Source organism: Osmerus eperlanus, chromosome 5 (genome assembly GCF_963692335.1).
Source record: "Osmerus eperlanus chromosome 5, fOsmEpe2.1, whole genome shotgun sequence".
NCBI lineage: Eukaryota > Metazoa > Chordata > Actinopteri > Osmeriformes > Osmeridae > Osmerus > Osmerus eperlanus.
The window spans coordinates 1,098,855-1,113,657 of record NC_085022.1 but is presented as its reverse complement, the minus strand read 5'-3'; the positions used below and the strand labels follow the sequence as shown (position 1 = coordinate 1,113,657).

General features: G+C 44.2%; 2 protein-coding genes across 2 annotated transcripts; one reads left to right on the top strand and one right to left on the bottom strand.

Moving 5' to 3' along the window:
• Positions 1-130: 130 nt before the first annotated feature.
• Positions 131-6,874, top strand: calml4b (calmodulin-like 4b). Its single transcript, XM_062460904.1, has 5 exons — positions 131-177; positions 309-339; positions 1,103-1,243; positions 1,488-1,676; positions 6,548-6,874. Exons 1-5 carry the CDS (start codon positions 175-177, stop codon positions 6,643-6,645), a joined length of 462 nt encoding a protein of 153 aa, XP_062316888.1. The 5' UTR covers positions 131-174; the 3' UTR covers positions 6,646-6,874.
• A 1,407-nt stretch (positions 6,875-8,281) lies between these two features.
• rxfp3.3b (relaxin family peptide receptor 3.3b) lies at positions 8,282-10,373 on the bottom strand. The gene has a single exon (XM_062462846.1). The coding sequence runs from the start codon at positions 10,247-10,249 to the stop codon at positions 9,020-9,022; it is 1,230 nt and encodes a 409-aa protein (XP_062318830.1). The 5' UTR covers positions 10,250-10,373; the 3' UTR covers positions 8,282-9,019.
• Positions 10,374-14,803: the final 4,430 nt, after the last annotated feature.

Here is a 14,803-nt window from a genome sequence, read left to right as displayed (position 1 = left end):
ACATTCAGCACCTAAGAACAAGTTCTCATTAAGTTCAGGGATGGTGGATAGTGGACACGTAGTGTCCGTAATGGTGTACCTATTCATGGTAACGCGCAGGATCAATTTCGTAAACTTCAAAATAAAAGTAGTGCATGACGCTGGCAAAGACGGAAGCATTGAGCACTGACCACAATGGTAAGTAGGCCTACGTTTGGTGAATTATCTGTTATAATAAAATAATTAAAAGTTATAATATTTTACATAGGTTATTGCGGATATTAATATGCCATTCCTTCGTTTGAAAATGTTCTCTTACTTTGTTCCAGGCAAAGTTCCTGACGCACGATCAGATAAATGGTAAATTGACTCTTTCTGCGCCGCAGATACACTATACGCAAAGCAGGATACAGTATAATTTATTTAACATGTGCGAAATTAATCTTGAACTATTGAGGGTTATTCCCTGGTGAAATAATGCACTGTGTGGACTATAGCCTTAACCAATGTATAATGGTCCCACATCAAATCAAACCGGTGTTGAACTCCTAATAATTACGCACAGCAACATAATTTGAAGGTTATTTGCCAAATAATCAATCAATTACATGGACATTCGCAGTACACGGAGCAAGAATTGCTCAGAATTGAGTAAAGTAATATTAATCTATTAATATTAATCATCTTAATTAATTTTCCGTTTGCCTGCGCACGTTACAAAGATTCTTTGTGCTTTGTTCCCAGAGGCCGCATAAAGCTTCACTGTTTGCAAGAAAATGTCTTTGTGTATAAAGTGCAGCTGGGCCTGCTATCAGTAGCTTATCTTAGACTAGTAGCTTAGTTCTCAAAGGCAACTGATGGAAGATATTCATGAATTAAGTCACTAATCAATAAAGTGTTCTGTGGCGGATCATGCTTCACTTTGATTGGGTGAGTGCGCTGAGACCACACAACTTGGTCGGCCTACTCTAATCCCTCATGCACTGTGGGCAAAGACTGTTTATGAGGGAAAGTACCACCAAGTTCAGTATACTTTTAGTACACAATTTGTATTATCCTCCCCTACTGCTCAACACACAGTAGCCCTGGCTTGTAAATCTTGACTGCAGACTCTTTCCCACAGAGTTCAAGGAATGCTTCTCACTGTATGATAAGAAGCACAAGGGTAAAATCGAAGCGAAAGACCTGATCACAGTTATGCGCTGCCTAGGAGCCTGTCCAACCTTCACTGAGATAGACAGACACCTGCAGAGCCATATGATAGGTGAGATACTTTTCTGTCAGTCAGGAAAATTTCATTTATCTTCGTTATTAAACTTTGTTACTTCAAAGACTGCACTGAATGTATTACTTCACAACCAGTTTGCTAATGCTTTGGTTAAAGTACTTTTCCCCCCCATGCACATCATGTCTCATAATTGAATATATCAATATATCATGTCTTGGTATGTATCATATATGAGTATGTTACACATTGTTGACACATTTGCTTGTTCCTCTGGTGCCAGACAAGGCTGGGGAGCTAGACTTCTCCACGTTCCTCAGCATCATGCACCGGCAGCACCAGCAGGAGCAGCCCTGCCAGGAGATCCTGGAGGCCATGAAGATGACAGACAAGCAGAGGAGAGGCTTCATCCTGGCACCAGAGCTGAGGGCCAAGCTCACCGGGCTGGGGGAGAAACTCACTGACCGGGAGGGTGAGGATCACTACCTCCACAACACACTATCATGAGGATCACTACCTCCACAACACACTATCATGAGGATCTCTACCTCCACAACACACTATCATGAGGATCACTACCTCCACAACACACTATCATGAGGATCACTACCTCCACAACACACTATCATGAGGATCACTACCTCCACAACACACTATCATGAGGATCACTACCTCCACAACACACTATCATGAGGATCTCTACCTCCACAACACACTATCATGAGGATCTCTACCTCCACAACACACTATCATGAGGATCACTACCTCCACAACACACTATCATGAGGATCACTACCTCCACAACACACTATCATGAGGATCACTACCTCCACAACACACTATCATGAGGATCACTACCTCCACAACACACTATCATGAGGATCTCTACCTCCACAACACACTATCATGAGGATCTCTACCTCCACAACACACTATCATGAGGATCACTACCTCCACAACACACTATCATGAGGATCACTACCTCCACAACACACTATCATGAGGATCACTACCTCCACAACACACTATCATGAGGATCTCTACCTCCACAACACACTATCATGAGGATCACTACCTCCACAACACACTATCATGAGGATCACTACCTCCACAACACACTATCATGAGGATCACTACCTCCACAACACACTATCATGAGGATCACTACCTCCACAACACACTATCATGAGGATCTCTACCTCCACAACACACTATCATGAGGATCACTACCTCCACAACACACTATCATGAGGATCACTACCTCCACAACACACTATCATGAGGATCACTACCTCCACAACACACTATCATGAGGATCACTACCTCCACAACACACTATCATGAGGATCTCTACCTCCACAACACACTATCATGAGGATCACTACCTCCACAACACACTATCATGAGGATCACTACCTCCACAACACACTATCATGAGGATCACTACCTCCACAACACACTATCATGAGGATCTCTACCTCCACAACACACTATCATGAGGATCACTACCTCCACAACACACTATCATGAGGATCTCTACCTCCACAACACACTATCATGAGGATCTCTACCTCCACAACTCACTATCATGAGGATCACTACCTCCACAACACACTATCATGAGGATCACTACCTCCACAACACACTATCATGAGGATCACTACCTCCACAACACACTATCATGAGGATCACTACCTCCACAACACACTATCATGAGGATCTCTACCTCCACAACACACTATCATGAGGATCACTACCTCCACAACACACTATCATGAGGATCACTACCTCCACAACACACTATCATGAGGATCACTACCTCCACAACACACTATCATGAGGATCTCTACCTCCACAACACACTATCATGAGGATCACTACCTCCACAACACACTATTATGAGGATCACTACCTCCACAACACACTATCATGAGGATCACTACCTCCACAACACACTATCATGAGGATCTCTACCTCCACAACACACTATCATGAGGATCTCTACCTCCACAACACACTATCATGAGGATCACTACCTCCACAACACACTATCATGAGGATCTCTACCTCCACAACACACTATCATGAGGATCTCTACCTCCACAACACACTATCATGAGGATCACTACCTCCACAACACACTATCATGAGGATCTCTACCTCCACAACACACTATCATGAGGATCACTACCTCCACAACACACTATCATGAGGATCACTACCTCCACAACACACTATCATGAGGATCACTACCTCCACAACACACTATCATGAGGATCTCTACCTCCACAACACACTATCATGAGGATCACTACCTCCACAACACACTATCATGAGGATCTCTACCTCCACAACACACTATCATGAGGATCACTACCTCCACAACACACTATCATGAGGATCACTACCTCCACAACACACTATCATGAGGATCTCTACCTCCACAACACACTATCATGAGGATCTCTACCTCCACAACACACTATCATGAGGATCACTACCTCCACAACACACTCATGAGGATCACTACCTCCACAACACACTATCATGAGGATCTCTACCTCCACAACACACTATTATGAGGATCACTACCTCCACAACACACTATCATGAGGATCACTACCTCCACAACACACTATCATGAGGATCTCTACCTCCACAACACACTATCATGAGGATCTCTACCTCCACAACACACTATCATGAGGATCACTACCTCCACAACACACTATTATGAGGATATCTACCTCCACAACACACTATCATGAGGATCTCTACCTCCACAACACACTATCATGAGGATCACTACCTCCACAACACACTATCATGAGGATCTCTACCTCCACAACACACTATCATGAGGATCACTACCTCCAAATGCACATTGTAGAAGATCAAGAGTTGAACAACAAGAGAGCAAAATTACTTCATGTTTGGCAAACAACAACAGGCTGAATGGAGATTCAAACTCCAGAGCATCCTCTCCATCCTCTCTGCTACACATCATGTTGAGTTTATATGAATAGAAAAGGCAGACTAATAGCTTTGGGACAAAGTTTAAGCGGCTGTAAATGTCATCTTTTGACATATCAAGGTGAAATTGCTTATGGTACTTCAGAATTATGTCATCCTGTTTAACGAAACGGATAATCAAAATTATGACAGGGTCAAAGACTGTGGCTGGATTTGAACCTGTGACTTTGCACTTTACAGTACACTGTCTCAGCCCATTGAGCTATTCTCAGTGCTGGATATTGTCATGTTCAGTTACTGTATACAAAAGTAAGCTGTTTCTCATGTGGTAAGCGTTGTTAGATTCGGCCCAAAGTTTAAACAGCTCTAATTCAATCCTATTTTGACATACCAAGGTGAAATTGTTTATGGTACTTCAGAGTGATGTCATCTTGAACCCTATTAGGTTTGAAAAACCATCAGTCAAAATTATATTGGATTTATTGACACAAAGATATATTGAGGGAATGTGGACATTTACACAAATACACCCCTATCAGCCATTTTGTATTGCATTTCTTATTCCATTTCACCCTATATAAATACATGTATTCTACACATCTGTAACACATTTCAAATCGATTGGATCTATGGTTCATGAGGAGTCAGGTGGCTGAGCGGTTAGGGAATCGGGCTAGTAATCTGTAGGTTGCCAGTTCGATTCCCGGCCGTGCCAAATGACGTTGTGTCCTTGGGCAAGGCACTTCACCCTACTTGCCTCGGGAGGAATGTCCCTGTACCTACTGTAAGTCGCTCTGGATAAGAGCGTCTGCTAAATGACTAAATGTAAATGAGGAGAATGGTTTTGAAGGTTGTACCAAATTTACAGTCCAGCAAAATCTATCATGGGGGACCTTATGGGTTCTTGAGGCATTTTTGTTCCCCATGAGAAATAAGGCAAGTATGCCAATTTCCAGGCATTTCGGAGTAATGGGGCGCTGGGGAAATTACGTAGACTTTGGGCGTGGATTATAGCGCCACCTATGGGCGTACGTGGGCCATTAGCGGTCTTGGAGAAGTGACATTTTACATTTAGTCATTTAGCAGACGCTCTTATCCAGAGCGACTTACAGTAAGTACAGGGACATTCCCCCGAGGCAAGTAGTGCCTTGCCCAAGGACACAATGTCAATTTGCACGGCCGGGAATCGAACTGGCAACCTTCTGACTACTAGCCCGCTTCCCTAACCGCTCAGCCACCTGACTCCCTATGAGTGAATGAGCCAAATTTTAAAAAATCGTGCCAAGGACTTTTACTAACAAAAACAATAGGTTCCCTCCTACCGGAGGAATCCTAATTAAAGCTGGTGTAGGCAAGTGTCGCGAAGATAGCTATTTGAGCTTCTATTCCAAATGATTTAAACCATAATATCCCACCTTCTCCCTTCAAAGTAACTACACCTGTCACCTTAGTTTCATGTGTCTGGTATTTTTAGCATTTTTGACACCGAATTGTATCTAAATCCATGATTTAGTAACTGTTCAAATCATGTATTGTTTATTCTGGCTTTAATTCAAATGAAACCCCAGGCAACACTTAAGGTGCATTAACTACCATTAAACCTCATAGCAACACCTCTAGTGACACCATTGTTAAATGGGGACTGCTTATTGTTTCAAACCTTGCAACTTGACAAATGTCCTGAAGCCATATTCAGTGATGACGTCACCCCCAGTGACATAGGGCCTCTCGCAAACTAACGAGGTGAGGAAGAGAGATGCTCCCTGTTTCAGTGCTGTTTCTGAGGGTGACTGAAGAAACCAAGTTTATACGTATTTATCAGTCAGCTGGGTGAGGAGAGAGTAACACCAGACTAGAAATACGACTCGAGGATCATGAACAGATTAAAGACACGATAACTGTATGCTGCAGTGTCTCTGAAACACAAAGGTCAGAGAGATTATTTTATTTTACTTATAAAAAGATAAACTCCAGCTACTGTACAGAACAGCAGGCAGATGTATACTAAAGACAGTCCTAGTAGATTGTGTGATGTTTGGGTCAGACAGCTTTCTTCCCAGTACAGGACAGGAGGAACACACACTGGGTAGAAAATGACATATCTCTGTCTATATAACAAGAGCCCATATCAATATAATAAAATGAAGAAACTATGGATATTACAATGTTGGTTTTTGAGAAGATATACGGCAAGATTTAATATGCTAATTAAGATTGATCTATGCCAATTATGCCACACACCTTATAGTCTCAGAATCCACCTTTACAACTTAGATGATTTTGTTGTAAAACTGTAGAGTGACGTTATCAATCAGCTAGGTCATATACAGTATATTGACTTGACTGACAGCCCTTTCTGCCTGTCCGCAGTGGACGACATGCTAAAGGAGGCGGGTGTCGGAGCTGATGGGCGAATCAACTATGAGGAGTTTGCCAAGGCAGTGACCCGACCATCAGCAAAGTATTGACCGAGAGACAGGCAGGACAAACCTCAGGTCTCTACTGAAGACAGACTGTGTGCTAACTGGGTAGAATTGTCTGTGTTAAAGTATATATTTAAGAAAAGACTTGCATGGTAAACATAATCCTTTTGTTCCTGGTTTAAACTAAAACCATTTATAAATGTTTATGATGTACAACTAGAAAACATACAGTATCTGTTTCACAGATATTCATAAAGGGACTATGTTGTTTGGATTTTAACTATGTAATTATTTTTAGCACAAGTTCCTATGATCACATCACCTCCCTTTAAGAGGCACCTTAATGACTAACTCATCTGTTAACACAGGCTGTCAACACATCAGAGTACACATAAATATATCTGCTTTAGTTCCTGTTTGTCATGTTTCTAGGGCTTGCACTGCCATCTGGTGTCTCACCATGTGCACTGCAGGTATACCAGTCCCACACCTTCACAGGTTTTGTAACAGATGAAGAGAGCCTCATGCCTGGAAAAGGTCTGATATCCCTCAAGCATTCCAACTAAACTTATGAAAAAGGGACAGTCATGGAGTAATATAGAAGATTTTGTTTGCCCTAGTATTACATATGTCTTTCATTTGTATATTTCATCTTACGATTTGTAATATAAATATGACCCTTTGACCCCCAACAATTCATTATTACTAGCAGGCCGTCTGAGATTTAGAGAGTTCCATCCACGGACACCACAGCTTTGGGACATTTGGATATTGAGATCAGAGCAGTGTTTAAATAAGTAATTTTGTGTTTTAACTGAGGTCCGAAACTCTGATACCTCATGTGCAGCGACTGGCCTGATTAGCAGCATAGCAGAACAACAAGAGCCCCTGGAGTCATGCACTCGCTGCTGCTGGGGGCTGTTATGTTTATTAACTCTGGCTTTGTCAGGATGCTAAAGTGTAGGATGAGCTGTCAAGCCACAAAATATTGTTTTTTGTTGATACAATTACTGTAATTATATACTGAATTAATTGTATTTATTGTGATGCACTGGATTATCTTTCTGCTGTCAATGTTGGAGATAGTTAGACCTGTTATTTTACTGTATCAGCTAGAAATATTCAGAAAAACACATTCCTTGAAAGAAAATGACTTATTTAAACAAGACCAATTCATGGTCTAAAGATACATTATTGTCTGTTAGACGAGAAATTGGCTTAAGGCGTTAAAGCTTAATTTGCAATGTCCAATGACTACATTGATTACACCACAATTTCTCCACGATTTATCTCATTTTCTTGTCAAGCATAAGAGGTTTCAGATGAACGATTCTTTGCCTTACTAGCCCATGGCATGTTCCTGCACTTGTGGTAGTGTGTCCACGGCATGTATTGGTAGTGTGTACACGGCATGTATTGGTAGTGTGTCCACGGCATGTATTGGTAGTGTGTACACGGCATGTATTGCACAGATGAAATTGTATAATCTACGTGTAATAGACATTACCTAATAAATGTTCACTGACCCTTTCGAGCTGTCACGTGTATTGGTAGACTAAGTGATTACAGTGATTCCTTTATTTGCCTGTTTGCGCGTGAATATCCATGGTAGTGATACACAGGAGCAGGTAGTCTACAACGAATCACAGCGTATTGTATTGAGTCATAAAAGCAAACGCAATCCTGGAAATTATTTTATTCACCCCTTGCTCTTGGCAGTTTTTACATTCGTTTACACAATATTTGTTTCACAGGCACCTGTCACATAAAATGTAAAAAACAAGAACGTCACAAATGTTTACGAATGTTTCATGAAGAGGCCTAAATCAGTTTAATACTTACAACATTCAACGTGTTTTTTTTAGCTCAATTGCGCAACCATAAGTGTGGTTTTGCGGCGTTTAGTCGCAGTGAGTGCGTGATCAACAATGTGTTAATGTCCTTGCACGTGTACAGCCACAACTACGCAAAGCACTGAATGTGATTAGAATAGAATACTGTGAATATGTAGAGAATTTCACAGGAACATTAGGCCTACTGTCGAAGTGGCCATTAAAAATACAGCCCCCCAAAAAACACGTATAGCCTTAAAACACACTTGGGCGTGGACTTAAACAACATCTTATCATAATTCTTCTCATGAAAGGTAACTGAAGATTTTTAGAAATTTCGTTTTACTCGAGCCAAATTATGACAACTACACGCTGCGAAGAAGCTTAAGCATACAGTAGAACGGTCAGGAAACAGCGCGGCAAAGCGCGACGCATGTGTCCTTTGCGCAATTTGGCACAGGTGTCATTTGATCACATAAAAACAAAAAAGTTCGAGAAAGTGTAGTTTGGTACCCTAGTACACGTGATCATCGAAAGTCCTTTGCATTGTAAATAATCCCAGTCCGTTTTCTGCGCGCCAAGTCAAATTACCTACGGAGCTGGTTGACCACGGAAGATTCACATGGTCCGTTTTCAATGGATAGTTGACACTGGTCGGTTTCCATGACATTCAAAGGGATAACTATCTGGGTATCATCTTGGTCCATTTTAAGAGTTCCAGAAAACGGCCGCACTTGACAGGAGTTTGACATCACCGGTGAAGACATTCGCCAAAATAAATCCTTCAGCATTTTTCTGAACTCTCTTCGCATAAGGCAGTACAACACTGGGTTCAAGCAGCTGTTGGCATGCGCAAGGCAAACCGTCACAGAGAAAACATATGTGTGAACAATATAATACGACTTGTCCCAATTAACAACATTGAATTTCACCAAAACGCCCCAGAATGTAATAGCATGATTTGGCATCCAGCACAAAAAAAAGGAAAGGACAACAATGGTTACAGATTTAGTGACTCTAGACCTCCTTTTTATGTGGTTGTTGTTCATGCTCCTTAAACGAACGAACCGGAGAAGCAGTAAATAGCAAACTGAGACAATGAGCATAGGAAAAACGAAGGCAACGAGGATTTTCTGTAAGTGGTACAGAGCCAACCAGTAATGGCCTTCTGGAAATCTGAGAAGGCATAGTTTTTCACCAGCGACGTTTGTCACTGTGGAGAATATAGCAGTTGGCGCGGTGGCCACAGTGGCCGAGACCCAGAGCACTGCGCTCACCCATCTCACCGAGCAGTATCTGTTCCGCGTGCGGTCTTTCAGAGCCGAGGCAACAGACCAGTAGCGAGTAACACTCATAGCAGTCAGAAAGAACACGCTTGCGTACATGTTCATAACAGTGACTGAGGAAATTATCTTACACATTGCATTTCCAAATGGCCAGCTAAAGTCCATGGCTGTGTCCACCGCCCAAAAAGGTAAGGTCAGGACGAACTGGAAGTCTGTCATGGCCAGGTTAAGTATGAAAAAGTTGATCGTGGACCTCTTCCTTCCTCGTCTCACTTTCATCAAGAAAAATACCAGTAGATTTCCAACCAAACCTGCAGCGCACACAACAGAATACACTATGGAAATCATGATGCGTAAAGTTGGACTACCGTCCGCGGGAATATCTATGTCCTCCAAACTGCTGAAACGATCCGGGATCATACCCGATCGGTTGTATAAGCTGCCTGTATGGTTCCACAAATCCGCCATCCTCTCCGTTAACAAGACAATCCCGGGTGCCTTCACCAGCATTAATCTGTGTGCCGGTTGCATATCACCTATTACGCTCCTGACGGTAAAGACAGTCGGAAATACTCAGATGTACAACATAACAGTAAGGCAGTAAATGTTTTTCATAAGTACTCAACATCTGTAGAGAAGTCTGCATCTTTACGCTTTGTTGTTCATCGTGCGCTCTGGCGGCGCTCCACTGGCTTTTTAAATGGAGTGTCTATTTCAAGGCGCCTCCCCAGACGAGAGGATTGGTTGATTCTATTTTGACTGACGTGCATGATAAAAATGAGCGATGACCGCAAGACTTGCCCATTCCACAGCAGTTAATGAGGAAACGAAATGTTACCTCATATGTTGTAATTCATGCAATTGTGGTATGTTTGTGTGTCATTAAAACATAAAAATTGATTGCAAAAATTCCTAATTTTTAAATAGCCCATTGTTTATCATGCTATTTATGAAGTCTTGGTTCATTATAATTTTGAAGAGTCTAGTGGCTATGCTTCTGTTATTGGTCAGCAATCTGGTTAATACAATGTATTCTCCATGTATTGAAGATTTGGTGACGTGTTCATTTTGGAAGAACAGTTCTGAGGAAAAATTATGTCAAGTACAGTTAGCAGACACATCTCCATCCAGGACGTGGCTGAAGGGTCCAGCAGACACATCTCCATCCAGGACGTGGCTGAAGGGTCCAGCAGACACATCTCCATCCAGGACGTGGCTGAAAGTTCCAGCAGACACATCTCCATCCAGGACGTGGCTGAAGGGTCCAGCAGACACATCTCCATCCAGGACGTGGCTGAAGGGTCCAGCAGACACATCTCCATCCAGGACGTGGCTGAAGGGTCCAGCAGACACATCTCCATCCAGGACGTGGCTGAAGGGTCCAGCAGACACATCTCCATCCAGGACGTGGCTGAAGGGTCCAGCAGACACATCTCCATCCAGGACGTGGCTGAAGGGTCCAGCAGTGGACTGTCTACTGTGCTCCCTCTCCCATGATGACCATGAACATACAGCCCGCTGAACAGTGCCTGTTCAAAGTAATCTACTACAGCCACTACACCACATACTGTTGGCACTGTAAACTTTCAATGGGTAGAAGGTTTCCCTTACTGTCACAACACAACAATTGGTAGCCCTCATTTTACTTCCTGCTGTTTTGCTGTTCATTTTACAACTCAAAGTTGTAAAATGTACAGGCAACAACGCATTGTGGTTCATGACAATGTATTGCTAACCCAGATAGCTGTACCTTGTGCTATTATCCCAAGAACATCTATTTGGAGTAATCAGCACACTGGTTTCTGGTGAGTATAGTCCATGGTTATATCAACTGAAGCTTTTCATAATTTCTTATGTGGTTTCAATGTTTCGTAAACCTAAGCAATCCTTGTTAATTTTTTACCCCAGCTAGTTAATGTTTAGCAAAGATTTAATGACATCTTTAAAGTAGCTTCTTTGTAAAGACTGGCCATGACCTATATTAAGGGGAGTGCAGCAGGGCTTTGTACCTGCTTTTGATGGTGCCTTTTTGTGATGTGAGTGAAAAGAGGTTTTTCCCGGTAAACAAACCCTACAGGGAAACACACACGTCAGAAAACAAGACATTTGACGCAGTCTGCTCGTGGGTAATCATGTCTCCTCTTCCCCAAGTCACAGGTCTTCTTGTGCTCACCAGAACTGCTTCCACCCTTATTTACTCTCCGAGTTCAAACAGGAGTCCATTGACCTGCAAACACTCCTGACTTCAGCCCAACCCTGCATCCCACTACAAAACACTCCTGACTTCAGCCCAACCCTGCATCCCACTACAAAACACTCCTCACTTCAGCCCAACCCTGCATCCCACTACAAAACACTCCTGACTTCAGCCCAACCCTGCATCCCACTACAAAACACTCCTGACTTCAGCCCAACCCTGCATCCCACTGCAAAACACTCCTCACTTCAGCCCAACCTTGCATCCCACTACAAAACACTCCTAACTTCAGCCCAACCCTGCATCCTACTACAAAACACTCCTGACTTCAGCCCAACCCTGCATCGCACTACAAAACACTCCTCAATCCGCCCAACCCTGCATCCCACTACAAAACACTCCTGACTTCAGCCCAACCCTGCATCCCACTACAAAACACTCCTGACTTCAGCCCAACCCTGCATCCCACTACAAAACACTCCTGACTTCAGCCCAACCCTGCATCCCACTACAAAACACTCCTCACTTCAGCCCAACCTTGCATCCCACTACAAAACACTCCTGACTTCAGCCCAACCCTGCATCCTACTACAAAACACTCCTCACTTCAGCCCAACCTTGCATCCCACTACAAAACACTCCTGACTTCAGCCCAACCCTGCATCCTACTACAAAACACTCCTGACTTCAGCCCAACCCTGCATCCCACTACAAAACACTCCTCACTTCAGCCCAACCTTGCATCCCACTACAAAACACTCCTGACTTCAGCCCAACCCTGCATCCCACTACAAAACACTCCTGACTTCAGCCCAACCTTGCATCCCACAACAAAACACTCCTGACTTCAGCCCAACCCTGCATCCTACTACAAAACACTCCTGACTTCAGCCCAACCCTGCATCCCACTACAAAACACTCCTCACTTCAGCCCAACCCTGCATCCCACTACAAAACACTCCTTACTTCAGCCCAACCCTGCATCCCACTACAAAACACTCCTGACTTCAGCCCAACCCTGCATCCCACTACAAAACACTCCTCACTTCAGCCCAACCTTGCATCCCACTACAAAACACTCCTGACTTCAGCCCAACCCTGCATCCTACTACAAAACACTCCTGACTTCAGCCCAACCCTGCATCCCACTACAAAACACTCCTCACTTCAGCCCAACCCTGCATCCCACTACAAAACACTCCTGACTTCAGCCCAACCCTGCATCCCACTACAAAACACTCCTGACTTCAGCCCAACCCTGCATCCCACTACAAAACACTCCTGACTTCAGCCCAACCCTGCATCCCACTACAAAACACTCCTGACTTCAGCCCAACCCTGCATCCCACTACAAAACACTCCTGACTTCAGCCCAACCCTGCATCCCACTACAAAACACTCCTCACTTCAGCCCAACCCTGCATCCCACTACAAAACACTCCTCACTTCAGCCCAACCCTGCATCCCACTACAAAACACTCCTGACTTCAGCCCAACCCTGCATCCCACTACAAAACACTCCTGACTTCAGCCCAACCCTGAATCCCACTACAAAACACTCCTGACTTCAGCCCAACCCTGCATCCCACTACAAAACACTCCTCACTTCAGCCCAACCCTGCATCCCACTACAAAACACTCCTGACTTCAGCCCAACCCTGCATCCCACTACAAAACACTCCTGACTTCAGCCCAACCCTGCATCCCACTACAAAACACTCCTCACTTCAGCCCAACCTTGCATCCCACTACAAAACACTCCTGACTTCAGCCCAACCCTGCATCCTACTACAAAACACTCCTGACTTCAGCCCAACCCTGCATCCCACTACAAAACACTCCTCACTTACGCCCAACCCTGCATCCCACTACAAAACACTCCTGACTTCAGCCCAACCCTGCATCCCACTACAAAACACTCCTCACTTCAGCCCAACCTTGCATCCCACTACAAAACACTCCTGACTTCAGCCCAACCCTGCATCCTACTACAAAACACTCCTGACTTCAGCCCAACCCTGCATCCCACTACAAAACACTCCTCACTTCAGCCCAACCTTGCATCCCAATACAAAACACTCCTGACTTCAGCCCAACCCTGCATCCCACTACAAAACACTCCTGACTTCAGCCCAACCCTGCATCCTACTACAAAACACTCCTGACTTCAGCCCAACCCTGCATCCCACTACAAAACACTCCTGACTTCAGCCCAACCCTGCATCCCACTACAAAACACTCCTGACTTCAGCCCAACCCTGCATCCCACTACAAAACACTCCTCACTTCAGCCCAACCCTGCATCCCACTACAAAACACTCCTGACTTCAGCCCAACCCTGCATCCCACTACAAAACACTCCTGACTTCAGCCCAACCCTGCATCCCACTACAAAACACTCCTCACTTCAGCCCAACCCTGCATCCCACTACAAAACACTCCTGACTTCAGCCCAACCCTGCATCCCACTACAAAACACTCCTGACTTCAGCCCAACCCTGCATCCCACTACAAAACACTCCTCACTTCAGCCCAACCCTGCATCCCACTACAAAACACTCCTGACTTCAGCCCAACCCTGCATCCCACTACAAAACACTCCTGACTTCAGCCCAACCCTGCATCCCACTACAAAACACTCCTGACTTCAGCCCAACCCTGCATCCCACTACAAAACACTCCTGACTTCAGCCCAACCCTGCATCCCACTACAAAACACTCCTGACTTCAGCCCAACCCTGCATCCCACTACAAAACACTCCTCACTTCAGCCCAACCTTGCATCCCACTACAAAACACTCCTGACTTCAGCCCAACCCTGCATCCTACTACAAAACACTCCTGACTTCAGCCCAACCCTGCATCCCACTACAAAACACTCCTCACTT

Excerpts from the sequence above, each read along its gene's own strand:
- rxfp3.3b (XM_062462846.1), bottom strand. The coding sequence starts at position 10,249 with ATGCAACCGGCACACAGATTAATGCTGGTGAAGGCACCCGGGATTGTC.
- calml4b (XM_062460904.1), top strand. Across the intron at positions 340-1,102 it reads GACGCACGATCAGATAAATG|AGTTCAAGGAATGCTTCTCA; the intron begins GTAAATTGACTC and ends TCTTTCCCACAG. Across the intron at positions 1,677-6,547 it reads GAAACTCACTGACCGGGAGG|TGGACGACATGCTAAAGGAG; the intron begins GTGAGGATCACT and ends GCCTGTCCGCAG.